This window comes from Hyperolius riggenbachi, chromosome 7 (assembly GCF_040937935.1).
Source record: "Hyperolius riggenbachi isolate aHypRig1 chromosome 7, aHypRig1.pri, whole genome shotgun sequence".
Taxonomy (NCBI): Eukaryota; Metazoa; Chordata; class Amphibia; order Anura; family Hyperoliidae; genus Hyperolius; species Hyperolius riggenbachi.
In genome coordinates, this window is record NC_090652.1 from 133,668,378 (window position 1) to 133,687,976 (window position 19,599).

Consider the following 19,599-nt stretch of genomic DNA (forward strand, 5'->3'; position numbering starts at 1 on the left):
TGGTCGATTTGGATCAGAAAATGTAATCAATATAAATGTTGGATTTTACAATCAAGTTGGAAGAGAGAAAATGAATGTTGGATTTTACAGTCAATTTCTTGCAACTGCTGAAAAAATTGTACCGTTAAAGCAAACCTGATGCGCAAAAAAAGTATGATGTATTGAATTGTATGTGTAGTACAGGTAAGGAATAGAACATAAGTAACAAAGAAAGAGTCTCATATTTTTATTTTCAGTTATATAGCTTTTTAATGAAGAGGACTTTTTAGGTCTCTTTTAGACCCTTACATACTCCTAGGAGTTCTGGCTCACCGTGAGCTTGCTGGGTACTCTGTAACAATCGATGAGGAAGAGAGACAATGTCCTAATCCACCTGTTTATGGGAACAATCAATAATTATCTTCCGATTACTTGTGATCGTAAAGATTGTGTCGAAAGATTGCATCTGATTAAAAAAATTGTACTGTTAAAGCAACCCAGAAGCAAAAAAAAGTATGATGTAAAGAATTGTATGGGTAGTACGGATAAGGAATAGAACATTAGTAACAAAGAAAGGAGTCTCATATTTTTATTTTTGATTATATACAGTAGTTTGTTTTTCTTTTCTTAGTTTTTTTTTTTTTTTTTTTTTTTTTGCATCATTCTGTCACAGTTGTAGTTTTAAAAGCATACTCTGTCTTTTAAACTATAAAACAAAGCAGAATGTATTTTAAACTATAAAACAAAGCAGACCCAATGAACTTTCCTGCAGTAAAACCTTATCTCACGCTGTCTCTCACTGTTTCTTTGATGTATAAATGCTTCAGAAAACAGGACTGTATTCAACCCAGTGGGTCCAATAGCTCGGAGAAGCTCTTTGCATATTACTGAAGTTTTTTAACTCTTCCTATACTGGGAAACAATATGAGACTCTTTTCTTTGCTACTAATGTTTTATTTCATAGCTGTACTACACATACAATTTATTATATCATAAGTTTATTTTCAATTCAGGTTTGCTTTAAAGGGCACCTTTGCACACTAATACAGATGGGCTGATAGAATCTGTAACTGGAGGTATCTTATTACACACACACACACACACACACACACACACACACACACACACACACACCACACACCACACACCACACACCACACACACACGTAAAATCACCTGCTGTATCGACTCAACTTGCACAGATTCTGGGAATGATTATTTTGTAGATCACTCCCTGAGCAGCAAGTTACTTTTTTCAAAACCATATTTTTTGCAACTTGAAGCCGCCGACTCCTGGCCAAAATATTTGTGCAGGTTCTTGGATCCATGCTGTGTTACACATTTCTATTCAGTGATGGGAACATGGCATGCTATTATGTTCTTGTTTCTCCAAGTCTTTTCACAGCAGTTTCAAATGCTCAGAGGAGAGTAATGGACTGGGAAGTGGATGCACAGTACAGCACTGATAGCATATGCTTTTTACACAGCTATGCTGCTTATTCTGTTTGTCATCTAGTTTGCTAGAAAACCACTGTACTGCAAGATCAATACATGTTCATACTGTATATATTTTATACTTCTCCCGATGAAGATTGTGTATCCATTTGTAAAATACATGTATAGTCCAGATACCACTTTGTAAAAGTCATCACATTGGTATATATTAGGTCAGGTAAAGTGGCTGTACACAGGTGGATAATACCCATGTAAGGTTAGCTATGGTACCAATCATTTTCCAAGCATAATTTGAACAAACAGTAGCGATCTATGTACTACTTTGTCCCAGAGAGATTATAAAATGGGGCCCTAGGCAAGATAGCATGTTTGGTTCCCTTTACTGGTCATATGGCTTATTTGGTAAGGTAAGATGAGGAATGGCAGCCAGGCCCTAGACACCTATTTGGCCCTAGGCACCTGCTTCAGTTGCCTTGTGGATGATCCAGCTCTGTTTTGTCTCTCTATATCTCACTCAGATTCCAGCAGAAACTTGATAAAGCATCAATGTAATCACCAGGGCTGTGGAGTTGGTACAAAATCATCCAACTCCAACTCCTCAGTTTATGAAACCACCGACTCTGACTGCAGATAACCAAAAATTGCTCTGACTCCTCGACTCCGACACAGATTCCGACTCCACAGCCCTGGTAATTACTGCGGTAGAAAATCAGTACAACACAATACAGTGGCAAATCCCCTGCTGCTGTTCTTCCCACACAAAATCTACCACAATCTGATGTGCTTTAGATCAGGTGTGTCAAACTCAATCATGTAAGGGTCCAACATCTAAAACATAATGAAGGTCACAGGCCAAATTATTAAAATTTAAAGAAGAACACCAGTGAAAATAATGTAATAAAAAAGTGCTTCATTTTTTAAAATAATTACCCAACTTTTGACCCCCTTTTTGGGGGTCAAAAATTCGGCTTGCTTGCGAGTATATACGGTATGTATAAATTATTTGGTCAGTGTTTGCCCAATGTAAAAGCTGTTCTCTCCCTGATTTACATTCGGACATTTATCACATGGTGACATTTTTACTGCTGGCAGGTAATGTCACTGGAAGTAGCTGCTGCCTTCTTTTTTGGCAGTTGGAAACAGCTGTAAACAGCTATTTCCCACAATGAAACAAGGTTCACAGACAGGAAACTGCCAGAACCATGGTCCTCACAGTCTCCTGTGGGAGGGGTTTCACCACAATATCAGCCATACGGAGCTCCCCTGATGATCCATTTGTGAAAAGGAATAGATGTCTCATGTAAAAGGGGGTATCAGCTACTGATTGGGATGAAGTTCGGGTCTCCTCTGATCTTCCTGCCAGCCACATGCCCTATGCTGCATGCCTCTGACTCCGAATGCATGCCACATAATCAGCAGCTGACGGTATCTAAGCACATAACGTGTAGCTTCTTCGCAGCACAGAAGAGACACAACACAGCTCTGGAGTAGGAAAATATTATACTGCCCCGCTGTGCTACTCTGTCATGTGGGAAGAGGGTGTTGGAAGGGTAGGCGTGTAGGTTTTTGTGTTCACCAGCCACATGGGAGGATCACAGCAGGTTGCTCCATGCTAATTTTGCTGGGGGGGTCCCATGGGTTGTTGCTGGTTGCTGCTGCACCCCGGCTCTAATGGCCCATACTCACGGGCTACAATTGTCGCCCGTGAGTATGAGGCGTTGCATGGGCGCGCATCCTCAACCGTCGCTCGTCGCTGATGTCGCCAGGCGATTGGCGCGGTCAATCGCCTAGCGACAGTTGCCGCCACAACTCCGCTGCAACTGTCGCTAGTCCGCGTGAGTATGCGGACTAACGACAGCAACATAATTGAAAATAGACGGCGCTTCCGGCGAGGGGGGAGGAACGTCAGCGACAGCTTCCGTCGCACAGCTGATCCCTCTTCCACGTGTGTACGTGGAGGGAGCTGGCGACGAGCTGTCGCTGGCCTGTCGCGCACACGCTCACGTGTGCTGGCGACAGGCCACTTATGTAGCCCGTGAGTATGGGCCATAACTGATAAAGTTTCAACCAAAAACACTGTCGCCAGTGTGCTTCTCTGGGTGGTTAGGCAGTGTGCTGTCATTCCTTTACTGCTTACAATGATGCACATTTGAAGCTCTCAAGGGCTGCATAAAATGGCAAAGAAGGCCACATTCGGCCCGTGGGCCTTGAGTTTGACACCTGTGCTTTAGATTGATAATCAGTCTTATCAAATCTGCCAGTGATCTAATGACCAAATCATATCTGGCCGATAAACGTTCAGTGATTATTCTGCTGGACAGATCCATCCATGTACGGCCAACTTTCTTCTCACACTGTGAGGAGGGCACGAGTGAAGCGCATGAACAGTGCTAGTGAGGCACTGAAAGTCCGTTTGAGTTTTTAACTTCATTTTTTCTCACTGTTTTTACCAAGCATTTTGACAATTCTTCCAGCCCAACACTTTTCATTTCCAGCTTGTCAACCCTTCAGCCCTGAGGCATGAAAAGAGAGAGTAATTACTTGTACTTGGTTGCTTTTAATCATGTAAGCATATGTTAGTATCATAATTAATATAATTATTGATTTAAATAGTACCAAGATCTTCCGTAGCGCTGTATAATAGAATAACAAGACTTGGGTGCATAAGACAAAGGAACTACAAAAATACAAAATGTTCTACAGTACAAACCTACATCACTAAAAAAGAAGACACATGCTCTTTACCAGAGCATTGCTGCAGACTAGAGCTTGTTTTTTTACCATAGGGCTCATTTCCGCACTTTCAGCCGCGCTTATGGAAACCCGATCGCAGGGACAGCAGACCGTGCACAGATGCACCATCTGCTGTTTTCATTCATGCACTGCGATTCACTTTTGAATCGCAGTGCATGGTTGCCTGCATTTCGGGGCAATTGCGCCTGCAATCCCATTCAATATAATGAATGGGATTGCAAGCTCCGCCCGCCCACCCAGTAGTGACGTGCAATGCATAGCCGTGCGGCTCTGCGTTACATGGAAACGAGCCCTGCCTGGAAACAGTTAGCTGCATTTTATTTATAATTCCCAGTGCCCAGGTGTAGCACCACAACTGATGCAGTTTAGAGAAATTTAAGGTCCTGTATACACTGGTGTGATGCAATTTTAGAAATTGCATCACCATTGCAGTCACTGCGGGGCTTTTTGAGTGCCGTGTTTGAAAAATCTCATACAAAAATGCGATACGATTTCATTGCGTTCTTTTGAGGTCAAAGCCCAGGAGATCTTGCAACTTCCTGCTGAAGGGCTTTTAACCAATCGCCAATCACAATAAAAATGCAAACGCATTCAAAAATGCAAGCAAAAATGCGAAGGCATTGCATAAACGCTAGCATGCGATTTTAAAATTGCACTGTATGTGCTTTTAAAATCACATTGCATTTGCACCTGGCAATTTTCAGTGTCTACAGGCCCTAAGCTTTTATTTATTCTTTGCTGTTTTGTGTTCCCCTCCACCCCTCTCGAAGTAGCAGTTACATGTATTTGCCTTTTGAAAATGTGAATCATTTTCACTGCAGGAGTGCCACAGTGGTGCATATTCAGCTTGAAAATCGCTGAACATATACCACATCAGTATTGTCAGCACATAAGCGGTTTCCTGCTCTACCTTGTTCCCATAGGATAGCGTGCCGTGTATTGCTTGTGGCAGGTTGTAAAATGTGAACCTTGCCTCTCTTAATTTACTGCCATTTCACTGCTTTTTTTCTCAGCTAGCTTTTGACCTTGTGCTTCAATGCAGAAAATTGTCTATTGACCTATTGCTGACGGTAACGTCTAATTGATTAAATGCATGAGTTATACTTCATTAAATCTTTTTTTTCCTGGGAATCCTCTCATGCCAGCAATAAGTCATGTGACCCCTGCAATTTGGAATGTGATGTGAAAATGTGAAGTGATTAGAAAATATTCCCCATCTGCTTTTAAAATGTTAAAATTCATATTGAATAAATGAAGAAGCCAGGCTTTCTCACACTCCTGGCTGTCAGGGAAATCCAGTCCACACTCCCTACCACTGGGCTCAGCTGGAGGCAGAGAGAGTGGCAGTGGCAGCCGTGCTTCATACAAGTTGGTGCTGCAAGAGGAATGGTGGTTGACATTATGAGCCATGCTGTCTCCCATTTGGTGCTTCAGAAGGACTCCTGGAGACTTGCTTAAATTATATTACAGGAAGCCCCACTGCACATGCTTATATTCCTGGTTATGTGGGAAAAAGTCTGCTCTTATAAATCATTCTTGGCCAGTTTGCGTGTTAAGGATGATAACCAAAAGCAATGTGTACTTTTTTTTCCAGGAGCTTAGTTTTGTGTAGAGCAGTGGTTGCAGAATGCAGGCATGTGTAGCTGCAATAGCAGTCTGTCATAGACAGAAAGAATAAGAGAGTGAATCCTATAGTGTGGAGAGAGCAGGACTTGCTGACAGGAATGTGGTGTACTGGACTGAGAGGATGACTGTCATGAAGGGCTTGCTGACAGGACGACTGGAGTACATGGCTGAACTGACAGGACCACTGGGGTACAGGGCTGGCTGACAGGATGACTGGCATACAAGGCTGGCTGACAGGATGACTGGCATACAGGGCTGGACTGGCAAAATGACTTGCATACAGGGCTTTCTGACAGGACGACTGGCATGTAGGGCTGACTGACAGGAGGACTGGCATGCAGGGCTGGACTGACAAAATGACTTGCATACAGGGCTGGCTGACAGGATGACTTGAATACAGGGCTGGCTGACAGGATAACTGGTGTACAGGGCTGGCTGACAGGATGACTGGCATATAGGGCTGGCTGACAGGACAATTGGTGTACAGGGCTGTACTGGCAAAATGACTCGCATACAGGGCTGGCTGACAGGACGACTGGCATGTAGGGCTGGCTGACAGGACGGCTGGCATGCAGGGATGGACTGACAAAATGACTTGCATACAGGGCTGGCTAACAGGATGACTGGTGTACAGGGCTGGCTGACAGGATGACTGGCATATAGGGCTGGCTGACAGGACGACTAGCGTACAGGGTTGGCTGACACTGACAGGACGACTGGTGTACAGGGCTGGCTGACAGGATGACTGGTGTACAGGGCTGGCTGACCGGACAACTGGCATATAGGGCTGGCTGACAGGACAATTGGTGTACAGGGCTGGCTGAGAGGACTAATGGCATGTAGGGCTGGCTGACAGGACGACTGGTGTACAGGGCTGGCTGACAGGACGACTGGAGTATAGGGCTGGCTGACAGGACGACTGGCGTATAGGGCTGGCTGACAGGACGACTGGCGTATAGGGCTGGCTGACAGGACGACTGGCGTACAGGGCTGGCTGACAGGATGACTGGTGTACAGGGCTGGCTGACAGGATGACTGGCGTACAAGGCTGTCTGACAGGACGACTCGCATACTGGGGTTGCTGACATGACGACTCGCCTACAGGGGTAACTGACAGGATCACTGGTGTACAGGGCTGGCTGACAGGACGACTCGCATACAGGGCTGACTGACAGGACGACTGGTATACAGGGCTGGCTGACAGGACGACTGGCGTACAAGGCTGGCTGACAGGACGACTCGCATACAGGGGTGGCTAACAGGATGACTGGTGTACAGGGCTGGCTGACAGGACGACTCGCATACAGGGGTGACTGACAGAATGACAGGTGTACAGGGCTGGCTGACAGGACGACTGGTGTACAGGGCTGGCTGACAGGACGACTGGTGTACAGGGCTGACTGACAGGACGACTGGTATACAGGGCTGGTTGACAGGACGACTGGCGTACAAGGCTGGCTGACAGGACGACTCGCATACAAGGGTGGCTGACAGGATGACTGGTGTACAGGGCTGGCTGACAGGACGACTGGTGTAGAGGGCTGGCTGACAGGACGACTGGCATACAAGGCTGGCGGACAGGACGACTCGCATACAGGGGTGGCTGACAGGATGACTGGTGTACAGGGCTTGCTGACAGGACGACTCACATACAGGGGTGACTGACAGGATGACTGGTGTACAGGGCTGGCTGACAGGACAACTGGCGTACAAGGCTGGCTGTCAGGACGACTCGCATACAGGGGTGACTGACAGGATGACTGGTGTACAGGGCTGGCTGACAGGACGACTGGTGTACAGGGCTCGCTGACAGGATGACTGGTGTACAGGGCTGACTGACAGGACGACTGGTATATAGGGCTGGCTGACAGGACGACTGGTGTACAAGGCTGGCTGACAGGACGACTCGCATACAGGGGTGGCTGACAGGATGACTGGTGTACAGGGCTGGCTGACAGGACGACTGGCGTACAAGGCTGGCTGACAGGACGACTCGCATACAAGGGTGGCTGACGGGATGACTGGTGTACAGGGCTGGCTGACAGGACGACTGGTGTACAGGGCTGGCTGACAGGACGACTGGCGTACAAGGCTGGCGGACAGGACGACTCGCATACAGGTGTGACTGACAGGATGACTGGTGTACAGGGCTGGCTGACAGCACGACTCACATACAGGGGTGACTGACAGGATGACTGGTGTACAGGGCTGGCTGATAGGACGACTGGCGTACAAGGCTGGCTGTCAGGACGACTCGCATACAGCGGTGACTGACAGGATGACTGGTGTACAGGGTTGGCTGACAGGACGAATCGCATACAGGGGTGACTGACAGGACGACTCGCATACAGGGGTGACTGACAGGATGACTGGTGTACAGGGCTGGCTGACAAGACGAATCGCATACAGGGGTGACTGACAGGATGACTGGCGTACAGGGCTGGCTGACAGGACGATTCGCATACAGGGGTGGCCGACAGGACGACTAGCGTACAGGGCTGACTGACAGGACGACTCGCATACAGGGGTGACTGACAGGATGACTGGTGTACAGGGCTGGCTGACAGGATGACTGGTGTACAGGGCTGGCTGACAGGACGACTGGTGTACAGGGCTGGCTGACAGGACGACTGGTGTACAGGGCTGACTGACAGGACGACTGGTATATAGGCCTGCTGACAGGACGACTGGCGTACAAGGCTGGTTGACAGGACGACTTGCATACAGGGGTGGCTGACAGGATGACTGGTGTACAGGGCTGGCTGACAGGACGACTCGCATACAGGGGTGACTGACAGGATGACTGGTGTACAGGGTTGGCTGGCAAGACGAATCGCATACAGGGGTGACTGACAGGATGACTGGCGTACAGGGCTGGCTGACAGGACGATTCGCATACAGGGGTGGCCGACAGGACGACTAGCGTACAGGGCTGGCTGACAGGACAACTCGCATACAGGGGTGACTGACAGGATGACTGGTGTACAGGGCTGGCTGACAGGACGACTGGCGTACAAGGCTGGCTGACAGGACGACTCGCATACAGGGGTGGCTGACAGGATGACTGGTGTACAGGGCTGGCTGACAGGATGATTTGCAGACAGGGGTGGCTGACAGGACGACTAGCGTACAGGGCTGGCTGACAGGACGACTCGCATACAGGGTTGACTGACAGGACAACTGGTGTACAGGGCTGACTGACAGGACGACTGGCGTACAGGGCTGGCTGACAGGACGACTCGCATACAGGGGTGGCTGACAGGACGACTGGTGTACAGGGTTGGCTGACAGGACGACTGGCGTACAAGGCTGGCTGTCAGGACAACTGGCGTACAGGGCTGGCTGACAGGACGACTCGCATACAGGGGTGACTGACAGGACGACTCGCATACAGGGGTGACTGACAGGACGACTGGTGTACAGGGCTGGCTGACAGGACGACTGGTGTACAGGGCTGACTGACAGGACGACTGGTATATAGGCCTGCTGACAGGACGACTGGCGTACAAGGCTGGTTGACAGGAAGACTTGCATACAGGGGTGGCTGACAGGATGACTGGTGTACAGGGCTGGCTGACAGGACGACTCGCATACAGGGGTGACTGACAGGATGACTGGTGTACAGGGTTGGCTGACAAGACGAATCGCATACAGGGGTGACTGACAGGATGACTGGCGTACAGGGCTGGCTGACAGGACGACTCGCATACAGGGGTGACTGACAGGATGACTGGTGTACAGGGCTGGCTGACAGGACGACTGGTGTACAGGGCTGGCTGACAGGACGACTGGTGTACAGGGCTGGCTGACAGGACGACTGGTGTACAGGGCTGGCTGACAGGACGACTGGTGTACAGGGCTGGCTGACAGGACGACTGGTGTACAGGGCTGACTGACAGGACGACTGGTATACAGGGCTGGCTGACAGGACGACTGGCGTACAAGGCTGGCTGACAGGACGACTCGCATACAAGGGTGGCTGACAGGATGACTGGTGTACAGGGCTGGCTGACAGGACGACTGGTGTAGAGGGCTGGCTGACAGGACGACTGGCGTACAAGGCTGGCGGACAGGACGACTCGCATACAGGGGTGGCTGACAGGATGACTGGTGTACAGGGCTTGCTGACAGGACGACTCACATACAGGGGTGACTGACAGGATGACTGGTGTACAGGGCTGGCTGACAGGACAACTGGCGTACAAGGCTGGCTGTCAGGACAACTCGCATACAGGGGTGACTGACAGGATGACTGGTGTACAGGGCTGGCTGACAGGACGACTGGTGTACAGGGCTCGCTGACAGGATGACTGGTGTACAGGGCTTACTGACAGGACGACTGGTATATAGGGCTGGCTGACAGGACGACTGGTGTACAAGGCTGGCTGACAGGACGACTCGCATACAGGGGTGGCTGACAGGATGACTGGTGTACAGGGCTGGCTGACAGGACGACTGGCGTACAAGGCTGGCTGACAGGACGACTCGCATACAAGGGTGGCTGACGGGATGACTGGTGTACAGGGCTGGCTGACAGGACGACTGGTGTACAGGGCTGGCTGACAGGACGACTGGCGTACAAGGCTGGCGGACAGGACGACTCGCATACAGGGGTGACTGACAGGATGACTGGTGTACAGGGCTGGCTGACAGCACGACTCACATACAGGGGTGACTGACAGGATGACTGGTGTACAGGGCTGGCTGATAGGACGACTGGCGTACAAGGCTGGCTGTCAGGACGACTCGCATACAGCGGTGACTGACAGGATGACTGGTGTACAGGGTTGGCTGACAGGACGAATCGCATACAGGGGTGACTGACAGGACGACTCGCATACAGGGGTGACTGACAGGATGACTGGTGTACAGGGCTGGCTGACAAGACGAATCGCATACAGGGGTGACTGACAGGATGACTGGCGTACAGGGCTGGCTGACAGGACGACTCGCATACAGGGGTGACTGACAGGATGACTGGTGTACAGGGCTGGCTGACAGGATGACTGGTGTACAGGGCTGGCTGACAGGACGACTGGTGTACAGGGCTGGCTGACAGGACGACTGGTGTACAGGGCTGACTGACAGGACGACTGGTATATAGGCCTGCTGACAGGACGACTGGCGTACAAGGCTGGTTGACAGGACGACTTGCATACAGGGGTGGCTGACAGGATGACTGGTGTACAGGGCTGGCTGACAGGACGACTCGCATACAGGGGTGACTGACAGGATGACTGGTGTACAGGGTTGGCTGACAAGACGAATCGCATACAGGGGTGACTGACAGGATGACTAGCGTACAGGGCTGGCTGACAGGACAACTCGCATACAGGGGTGACTGACAGGATGACTGGTGTACAGGGCTGGCTGACAGGACGACTGGCGTACAAGGCTGGCTGACAGGACGACTCGCATACAGGGGTGGCTGACAGGATGACTGGTGTACAGGGCTGGCTGACAGGACGATTTGCAGACAGGGGTGGCTGACAGGACGACTAGCGTACAGGGCTGGCTGACAGGACGACTCGCATACAGGGTTGACTGACAGGACAACTGGTGTACAGGGCTGACTGACAGGACGACTGGCGTACAGGGCTGGCTGACAGGACGACTCGCGTACAGGGGTGGCTGACAGGACGACTGGTGTACAGGGTTGGCTGACAGGACGACTGGCGTACAAGGCTGGCTGTCAGGACGACTGGCGTACAGGGCTGGCTGACAGGACGACTCGCATACAGGGGTGACTGACAGGACGACTCGCATACAGGGGTGACTGACAGGACGACTGGTGTACAGGGCTGGCTGACAGGACGACTGGTGTACAGGGCTGACTGACAGGACGACTGGTATATAGGCCTGCTGACAGGACGACTGGCGTACAAGGCTGGTTGACAGGACGACTTGCATACAGGGGTGGCTGACAGGATGACTGGTGTACAGGGCTGGCTGACAGGACGACTCGCATACAGGGGTGACTGACAGGATGACTGGTGTACAGGGTTGGCTGACAAGACGAATCGCATACAGGGGTGACTGACAGGATGACTGGCGTACAGGGCTGGCTGACAGGACGATTCGCATACAGGGGTGGCCGACAGGACGACTAGCGTACAGGGCTGGCTGACAGGACAACTCGCATACAGGGGTGACTGACAGGATGACTGGTGTACAGGGCTGGCTGACAGGACGACTGGCGTACAAGGCTGGTTGACAGGACGACTTGCATACAGGGGTGGCTGACAGGATGACTGGTGTACAGGGCTGGCTGACAGGACGACTCGCATACAGGGGTGACTGACAGGATGACTGGTGTACAGGGTTGGCTGACAAGACGAATCGCATACAGGGGTGACTGACAGGATGACTGGCGTACAGGGCTGGCTGACAGGACGATTCGCATACAGGGGTGGCCGACAGGACGACTAGCGTACAGGGCTGGCTGACAGGACAACTCGCATACAGGGGTGACTGACAGGATGACTGGTATACAGGGCTGGCTGACAGGACGACTGGCGTACAAGGCTGGCTGACAGGACGACTCGCATACAGGGGTGGCTGACAGGATGACTGGTGTACAGGGCTGGCTGACAGGACGATTTGCAGACAGGGGTGGCTGACAGGACGACTAGCGTACAGGGCTGGCTGACAGGACGACTCGCATACAGGGTTGACTGACAGGACAACTGGTGTACAGGGCTGACTGACAGGACGACTGGCGTACAGGGCTGGCTGACAGGACGACTCGCATACAGGGGTGGCTGACAGGACGACTGGTGTACAGGGCTGGCTGACAGGACGACTGGCGTACAAGGCTGGCTGTCAGGACGACTGGCGTACAGGGCTGGCTGACAGGACGGCTCGCATACAGGGGTGACTGACAGGACGACTGGTGTACAGGGCTGGCTGACAGGACGACTCGCATACAGGGGTGGCTGACAGAACGACTGGTGTACAGGGCTGACTGACAGGACGACTGGCGTACAGGGCTGGCTGACAGGACGACTCGCATACAGGGGTGGCTGACAGGACGACTGGTGTACAGGGGTGGCTGACAGAACGACTGGTGTACAGGCCTGTCTGACAGGACGACTCGCATACAGGGGTGGCTGACAGGACGGCTGGTGTACAGGGCTGACTGACAGGACGACTGGTGTACAGGGCTGACTGACAGGACGACTGGCGTACAGGGCTGGCTGACAGGACGACTGGCGTACAGAGCTGGCTGACAGGACAACTTGCATACAGGGGTGGCTGACAGGACGACTGGCGTATAGGGCTGGCTGACAGGACGACTGGCATAGAAGCCTGGACTGATAACTCAGGTGCTTAGCGCATGCTTCACAGGAGCACACCCTGGCAAGGGAGTTGAGATACTGTATCCGTGTATCCGTATTCAGACTCTATTGAAGCCAGGAAGATCATCTGGACTGCCGGGCAACTGATATTGCTTAAAAGGAAATAAATATGGCAGCCCCCATATAGCCCCCACAGCTGTTAATTCCCGCAATGCAACAAGGCTCCCACATTGTGATGTCAGAACCATGGTGTCAGGAACCGGCCCGCGGCACGCCTGCGTATACGGTTCCCGACTGCAGGTTTGACCAGATCGAGAGGGGAAGCAGCCTTAGTCGAGCTACCACAAGGCTGTGACCCCTCAAACACTTCTCACTGCCACCACTAGCTGTTGCTAGACACGTCCTCTCGGCTGCCGAGTTACTCGCACTGGCATTTTCGTACGTTGAGTCAGCTGCGCGCTTTAGGCCAACGTATGACAAACGCCCCACACACGCACAATTGCAATCTTACACTGTAGTGAAGCAAAACCACTAACAGTTGTTCCGAACGATACTGTTAGCCACTCTGAGACTTCCCACTCTGCTGTCGAGCGCAGAAGTGCCCCATACACACAATGCAATTACAATCTTATACGGTAGTGTTGCTCAATCATACAATCAGGCATGGACTTAAACACAGCTACACTTCAGTCTCTTCTAGGCTATGAGTGTTAGCTTAGTACAGCAGAAGTCAAACTTATTAAATAACGATTTAATATTCCAGGAAAAAAGTAGAACAATGCAGAAAGTAATATATACCAAAGATTTACAAAAAACAAAGTAAAACGTTACAAAATAAAAGTTACAACGATACACACAAAACAAGTTGCAAAATAAAAGGGAAATAACGTTACCAGCGTTGGTTAGAACGTGGTTGGCGGGAGAACGCCGTCCGATTCGCTCGGGATCCCTCTAGCTATGCACTACCTCCAAGAGAAGATGATTTGTGACTGTCCCAGGCTTGAGTTATATAGTCCACTTGGGGGCCTGGGGCATTGAATGTTCCATCCCCAAAACTAACGCAATTTCCAAGATGGTGACATGCAAATTTCAAGGCTTTTCCTGCCACACTTTGCAGACTTCAAAGCAATTCTGTGTTAGTTTTGGATCTTTCAGAGATTTCAAAACACTTCCATAAAATCCAATTTCCACAGGTAAAAATTGTATCAAAAGAACTTCCCCACTCCAGGTGACAATTGATTAAGGCTTCCTCAACATTCCAGCAGGCTGTCATATGTAAAGTCCAGAGTTTTTTGTTAGCCTTTGGAGTTCCCTGACTCTGGCCGAATTTGTATATTGGGACAATGGGGCTTCTAATTAGCTCCCTGCTCCGAGAGGAACTGAGGGTAATTGTATTCCACACTGTCATACAGACAAGTACAGCTTCTCCCAAAGCCAGATGACCACACATACATACACATCTGAAGTACATAGCAGACAGGAAAATGAAAATATACTACTGTATTATCCCAACATCATAACTAGCTGCTATATTCCTGACACATGGTCCTGACATCACACTGTGGGAGGGATTTAACCACAATATTAGCCATACAGAGCCCCCTGATGATACGTTTGTGAAAAGGAAAAGATTTCTCATGGGAAAGGGGGTATCAGCTACTGATTAGGATGAAGTTTAATTCTTTGTTACGGTTTCTCTTTAAGTCATTTAATTGAAGGATGTTCTAATCTGAACGAGAGGGGTAAAGAGGGTAAACATTCGCTCAGTCAAAACTATCTGGCACTCTGAATCTCTTGACACTGCATGAGTGCTACTGCATGCAGGCTAGATTCTCTTCCAGTCATACGTCTGTCTCTCTCTTTTTTTTTTTTTTTTTGTATATGTTGCTCCGCCTCTGGTTGCCAAATATAGGATCCAGTTCAACATTCTACCTCTTGCATACAAAATCCTGCATCAAAACACCAATGTCCATAGATCATTCTAGACATAATCTGTGCCTTGCTAATAATAATCTCCTCTCATTCACAATATTCACTTCTTCGAAACTCTCACATACAGGATTTCTCATGTGCTTATCCCCTCCTCTAGAGATTCTTCTCTAAATCTGTGCAACACTCACCAATCTTACACATTTATAAGTGCAACCTATAAACTCTCATTTTCAATCAAGATTATAATTAAACCTAACCTATTTTAGCCAGTTAATAACTGTTGTTAGACCTAATCGATTAAATAAATCTGTTACATATGCATCTTGCCAACGCCTAATACTGTGTGTCAACCCTTCATCCCCTATCCCCATTGAGTGTAAGGGCCCTTTTCCACTAGCGGCTGAACTGCATGCTCAGTAAGCAGCAACAAGCAGTGACCAGGCAGCAGCAAACAGTTGCCAGGCAGCAGCAAGCAGTTGTAAGAGTTTGAGAGGCTTTTCACTGCCTATCAACTGCTCATGGAAAAGGGCCCTAAATGTGAATGGGTATGTGTCTCTCTTCCTTACTGTATCTTGGCAACAAGATACTGGTTTGGGAAATAATGACTGTACAACACCACAGAGGTTACTAATTTAAATTAAAGTGATGTCTTTTTTTTCAGGTTGTAGATACATCAGCCAAGCTGCTGCCAAAAAGAATGTTGAATTTGAATTTGATGGTCCATTAATGAAGACAGAAGTCCCTGGACCCCGATCAAGAGTAAGTGAATAATTAGTTGAACTGTTAGACAGTAAATACAACAATCACAATAATCTAGCACTCTAAATATAGACCTCTCTAGTTAATGCGATAATGACTTATGTAGTTTTACCTGCATTAAAAGATCTTTGCAGTATAATAGCGAAGACGGAAACAGACATTTAGCTGTAGGTTATTCCTAGTATCTGTCAGTCAAATTAAAACGCTTTTCCATGGTAATATGAGTCTCAACTTGTGTCGGTTTAGCAAACATTATTAGTTGTGCATTGTTCTGTTCCTCAAACAAAAATCCCCATTTCAAAATTTCCATTGAGCTTAGTGGTGGGTTTATTAGTAGTTGTAAGGATAGCAAGCTAACAATTGGCATTTGTGATAAAAAGTTAGAATTCTGGGTTTGCTGATTAGAAGTTACCAGGTAGCACCCAATTTACATGGCATGGGAAGGCCCAAACAACTGTCTTCATACCAAAAATATTAGAGCAACACTTTAGGTTACCACATGTAGACAGCAGGAGAAAAATGAAATCACACATTTAAAACACTAAATTATAAATGTATAAATTCTAGCTCATTTTAAAAATGTATGTTTAATGAATTTGTTTACCTATATATTTATGATATTTTGGGGGGAGGGGGAATATTTCAAGGTAGTGGTGGTGAGTGCAAGAAAATGACTGCCTGGAAATGGCTAGTCTGGTACTGAGATTGATGGCCAGTTTCATTAATATAGAAATTATTGCAAATGCTTGGTTGTGAGAGGAATACACGAACTACAGTAACAATAGCAGCACAATCTCCGCTACCTAGCAGGAACAGTGTGCTCTTAGTTTTGTAAATGCAGTAGAATCCCTTTATAGTAAACTCAAAGGGACCTGGCCAAGTAGTTTACTATATCAGAAATTAACTATATCAGGATTCATCATACATTGGACATTCATAGAGACGCATGGTCTCTGGCTAATGGACAGAACAAAAAGAGTTGTGGTCAATGGATCTTATTCAAAATGAGTGAATGTTAGCAGGGGGTCCCACAGGGGTCAGTACTGGGTCCATTGCTCTTCAATATATTTATTAATGACCTAGTAGATGAAGTAGAAAGCAATGTTGCTATTTTTGCAGATGATACAAAATTGTGCAGAATCATCAACTCTCAGGAGGATAGTGACATGTTGCAACATGATCTGGATAGGATGGCTTTATGGGCACATAAATGGCAGATGAAATTCAATGTTGAAGATAAATGTTGCAGATAAAATTCAATGAAAATATAAAGTCATGCATTTTAATCATAACCATAGTCTAGCACCATACAAAATAAACAGGATACAGATGGGGACATCAAACTTGGAGAAGGACTTAGGAGTACTCATCGACAAGAAGTTAAATAATCGTATTCAAGCCGCTGCAGCTAAAGCAAGTACACCTTTAGGATGCATTAAAAGGGAAATAAAAACTTGAAATGCTAGCATAATATTGCCTCTGTTTAACTCTCTAGTAAGGCCATATCTGGAATATGGAATCCAGTTCTGGGCACCACATTACTGGAAAGAGATTGCAGTTTTAGAACAGGTGCAGAGAAGAGCAATAAAACTAACGGAATGGAAGGTCTCACTTACAAGGAAAGGTTAGATAAACTGGGCTTTTTTAGGCTGGAGAAAAGACTTAGAGGAGATCTAATTAACATGTATAAATATATCAGAGGGCAATATAAAAGCTTGGCGGATGAGCTTTTTGTCCCTAGGCTTTTACAAAGGACTAGGGGACATGATCTGTGCATGGAACAAAAATATTTTAGCTATTTATTTAGGAAAGGGTTCTTTACAGTAACAGTGATTAAAATGTGGAATGTATTGCCACAGGAAGTAGTTATGGCATATCTGCGTTTTAAGGCGGGATTAGATGTTTTCCTTGCGGTTGAAAGATATCCATGGCTATAATTACTAGGTAATGCCTAGTGGTGTTGATCCAGGGATTTTATCTGATTGCTCTCTGGAGTCGAGATGGTATTTTTTTTCCCTTTTGGGGCTAATTGGTCCATGCCTTGTAAGAGTTTTTTGCCTTCCTCTGGATCAACAGGGATATGTGAGGGAGCAGGCTGGTGTTGTACTTAATTCTCTGGTTAAACTCGATGGACGTATGTCTTTTTTCAACCCAAATAACTATGGTCAGAACAGGTAGTCTGATGGACACCACCCTTCTAGCTGTGCTAAACAATGGTTCCGATAAACCAGTGAACCATCTATTTCTTCTTTCTTGTCTTTACACTTTTTTACAGTTAATGTAAAAAGAAATTAAAATAATCTTTCCACCATCTGAAACCACCTCCCTATCTGACATAACTGAAGTAAATAACTGTTTTCTACAACTAACTGACATTACTGTTAACTAAAGAAGAGATGCAAGTTATTCTGAGTTGTTACCGGTTAAGCAAATGTATGAAAATATAGGCTGCTTGAAAATGGACCAATCAAATTCTATTTTGGCAGGATTTGATTGGTCCATTTTCAAGCTACATATATTTGCATACAACATTTGTATAATCCTGCATCGACTTTGAATTATTTGCATCTCATTGACCATTCCTAGTGATTAGACTACAGGCAAGTATCAAAAAGTTAGGTATTGATAATAAGGCTTAGTACAGTGGGAGGGTAAGGACAAGCTGGCTTTATAAAGCTGGAATACAAGGCTATAGTTAGGTATCATTTAAGGGATCAGATATGGTTTGGTTTTGGTTTTTAAGGGGGTAAGTAAGGGCTAACATCATTTAGGGGGTTAAGCTAGGTCAGGGGAAGTCTTACAAGGGAGAAGGTAAGGCTAGGTGAAGTGATTAGATAAACACTTATGGTTATGCATTAACACAGAGACAAAATGATGGAAATCAATTAGTGTCTAGCATAACAACGTTGGGTCATTTAATTTGTACTTTGACTTCAGCAATTTGTATTATGCTTTGCAGCTTGGAATACTAACAGCCACATACATATTTTTATTGAATAGCATTCACTTATAAAAGCTGAGTGAGAGATAAAAATAGCCCCCCAAAAAATCATGGATAAAGGATCAATCCTTCTTTAAAGTGCCTTGCCACCCACCAAAAGTTAATAGTTTGGTTTTAGTTTTACCACCAAGCACTAGTAAGCTCCATGGAAAGATGTTTTTATTGTGGGCTATTTAAAGTTATTACAGTTGATCACAAGGTGGAAGCCAGTTAGTTTGATGCACGATGGAGAAAGTGATTACGTACACCCAGGGCTGTTTCTTGGGCAGGGCGACAGCCCTGGGCACAGACCGGAAAGTAGAAGAAGGGGGGTGCAGGCAGAGGGACATAACCGATAGGGAGCTGTTGATGTGCGGTGCAGCCAAATAGAAGAAGAGAGATTACCAGTGCGATCACCTTCCTTGACTCTTCCTGGGCTGCCTGCGTCTGACGTCAAGTCATCATCACGTCACCACCGTGTGATGACACCTGATGTCCTGTAGTGGTACTGCAGGCTGTCAGTGTGCAGCGCCCATGGAGGAGTCGGCTTTCCGGGCTCTTTTTGCCTGTGTGTTTTCCTGGTCCCTGTTTCCTCCTGGGTGAGCAGCTGGTCACTAGCAAGTAGGAAGATCTACTTGTGACCTGTGGCTGTGTGACTGTCCCTAAAGAGTAAAGGTTTGGAGTCCACAGGGGTGGGGGGGGGGGGAGGGGTGCCACTTTTACACACTCGCCCTGGGTGAAATTTAGCCTAGAAACTGCCCTGGGTATACCTCATTGTATATTGTAGAAAGGGAGTCATCTATGATCCATCTGAGG

The 19,599-nt window shown here is 47.7% G+C and overlaps 1 protein-coding gene across 2 annotated transcripts in view; it reads left to right on the top strand.

The window, feature by feature from the left end:
• Positions 1–19,599, top strand: part of ABAT (4-aminobutyrate aminotransferase) — a 211,214-nt gene that overhangs the window by 119,931 nt on the left and 71,684 nt on the right. For both annotated transcript variants that reach the window (XM_068246831.1, XM_068246832.1), the window contains exon 3: positions 15,706–15,803. In XM_068246831.1, the coding sequence (XP_068102932.1) occupies positions 15,706–15,803 (98 nt within the window). The remainder of the gene's footprint in view (positions 1–15,705; positions 15,804–19,599) is intronic.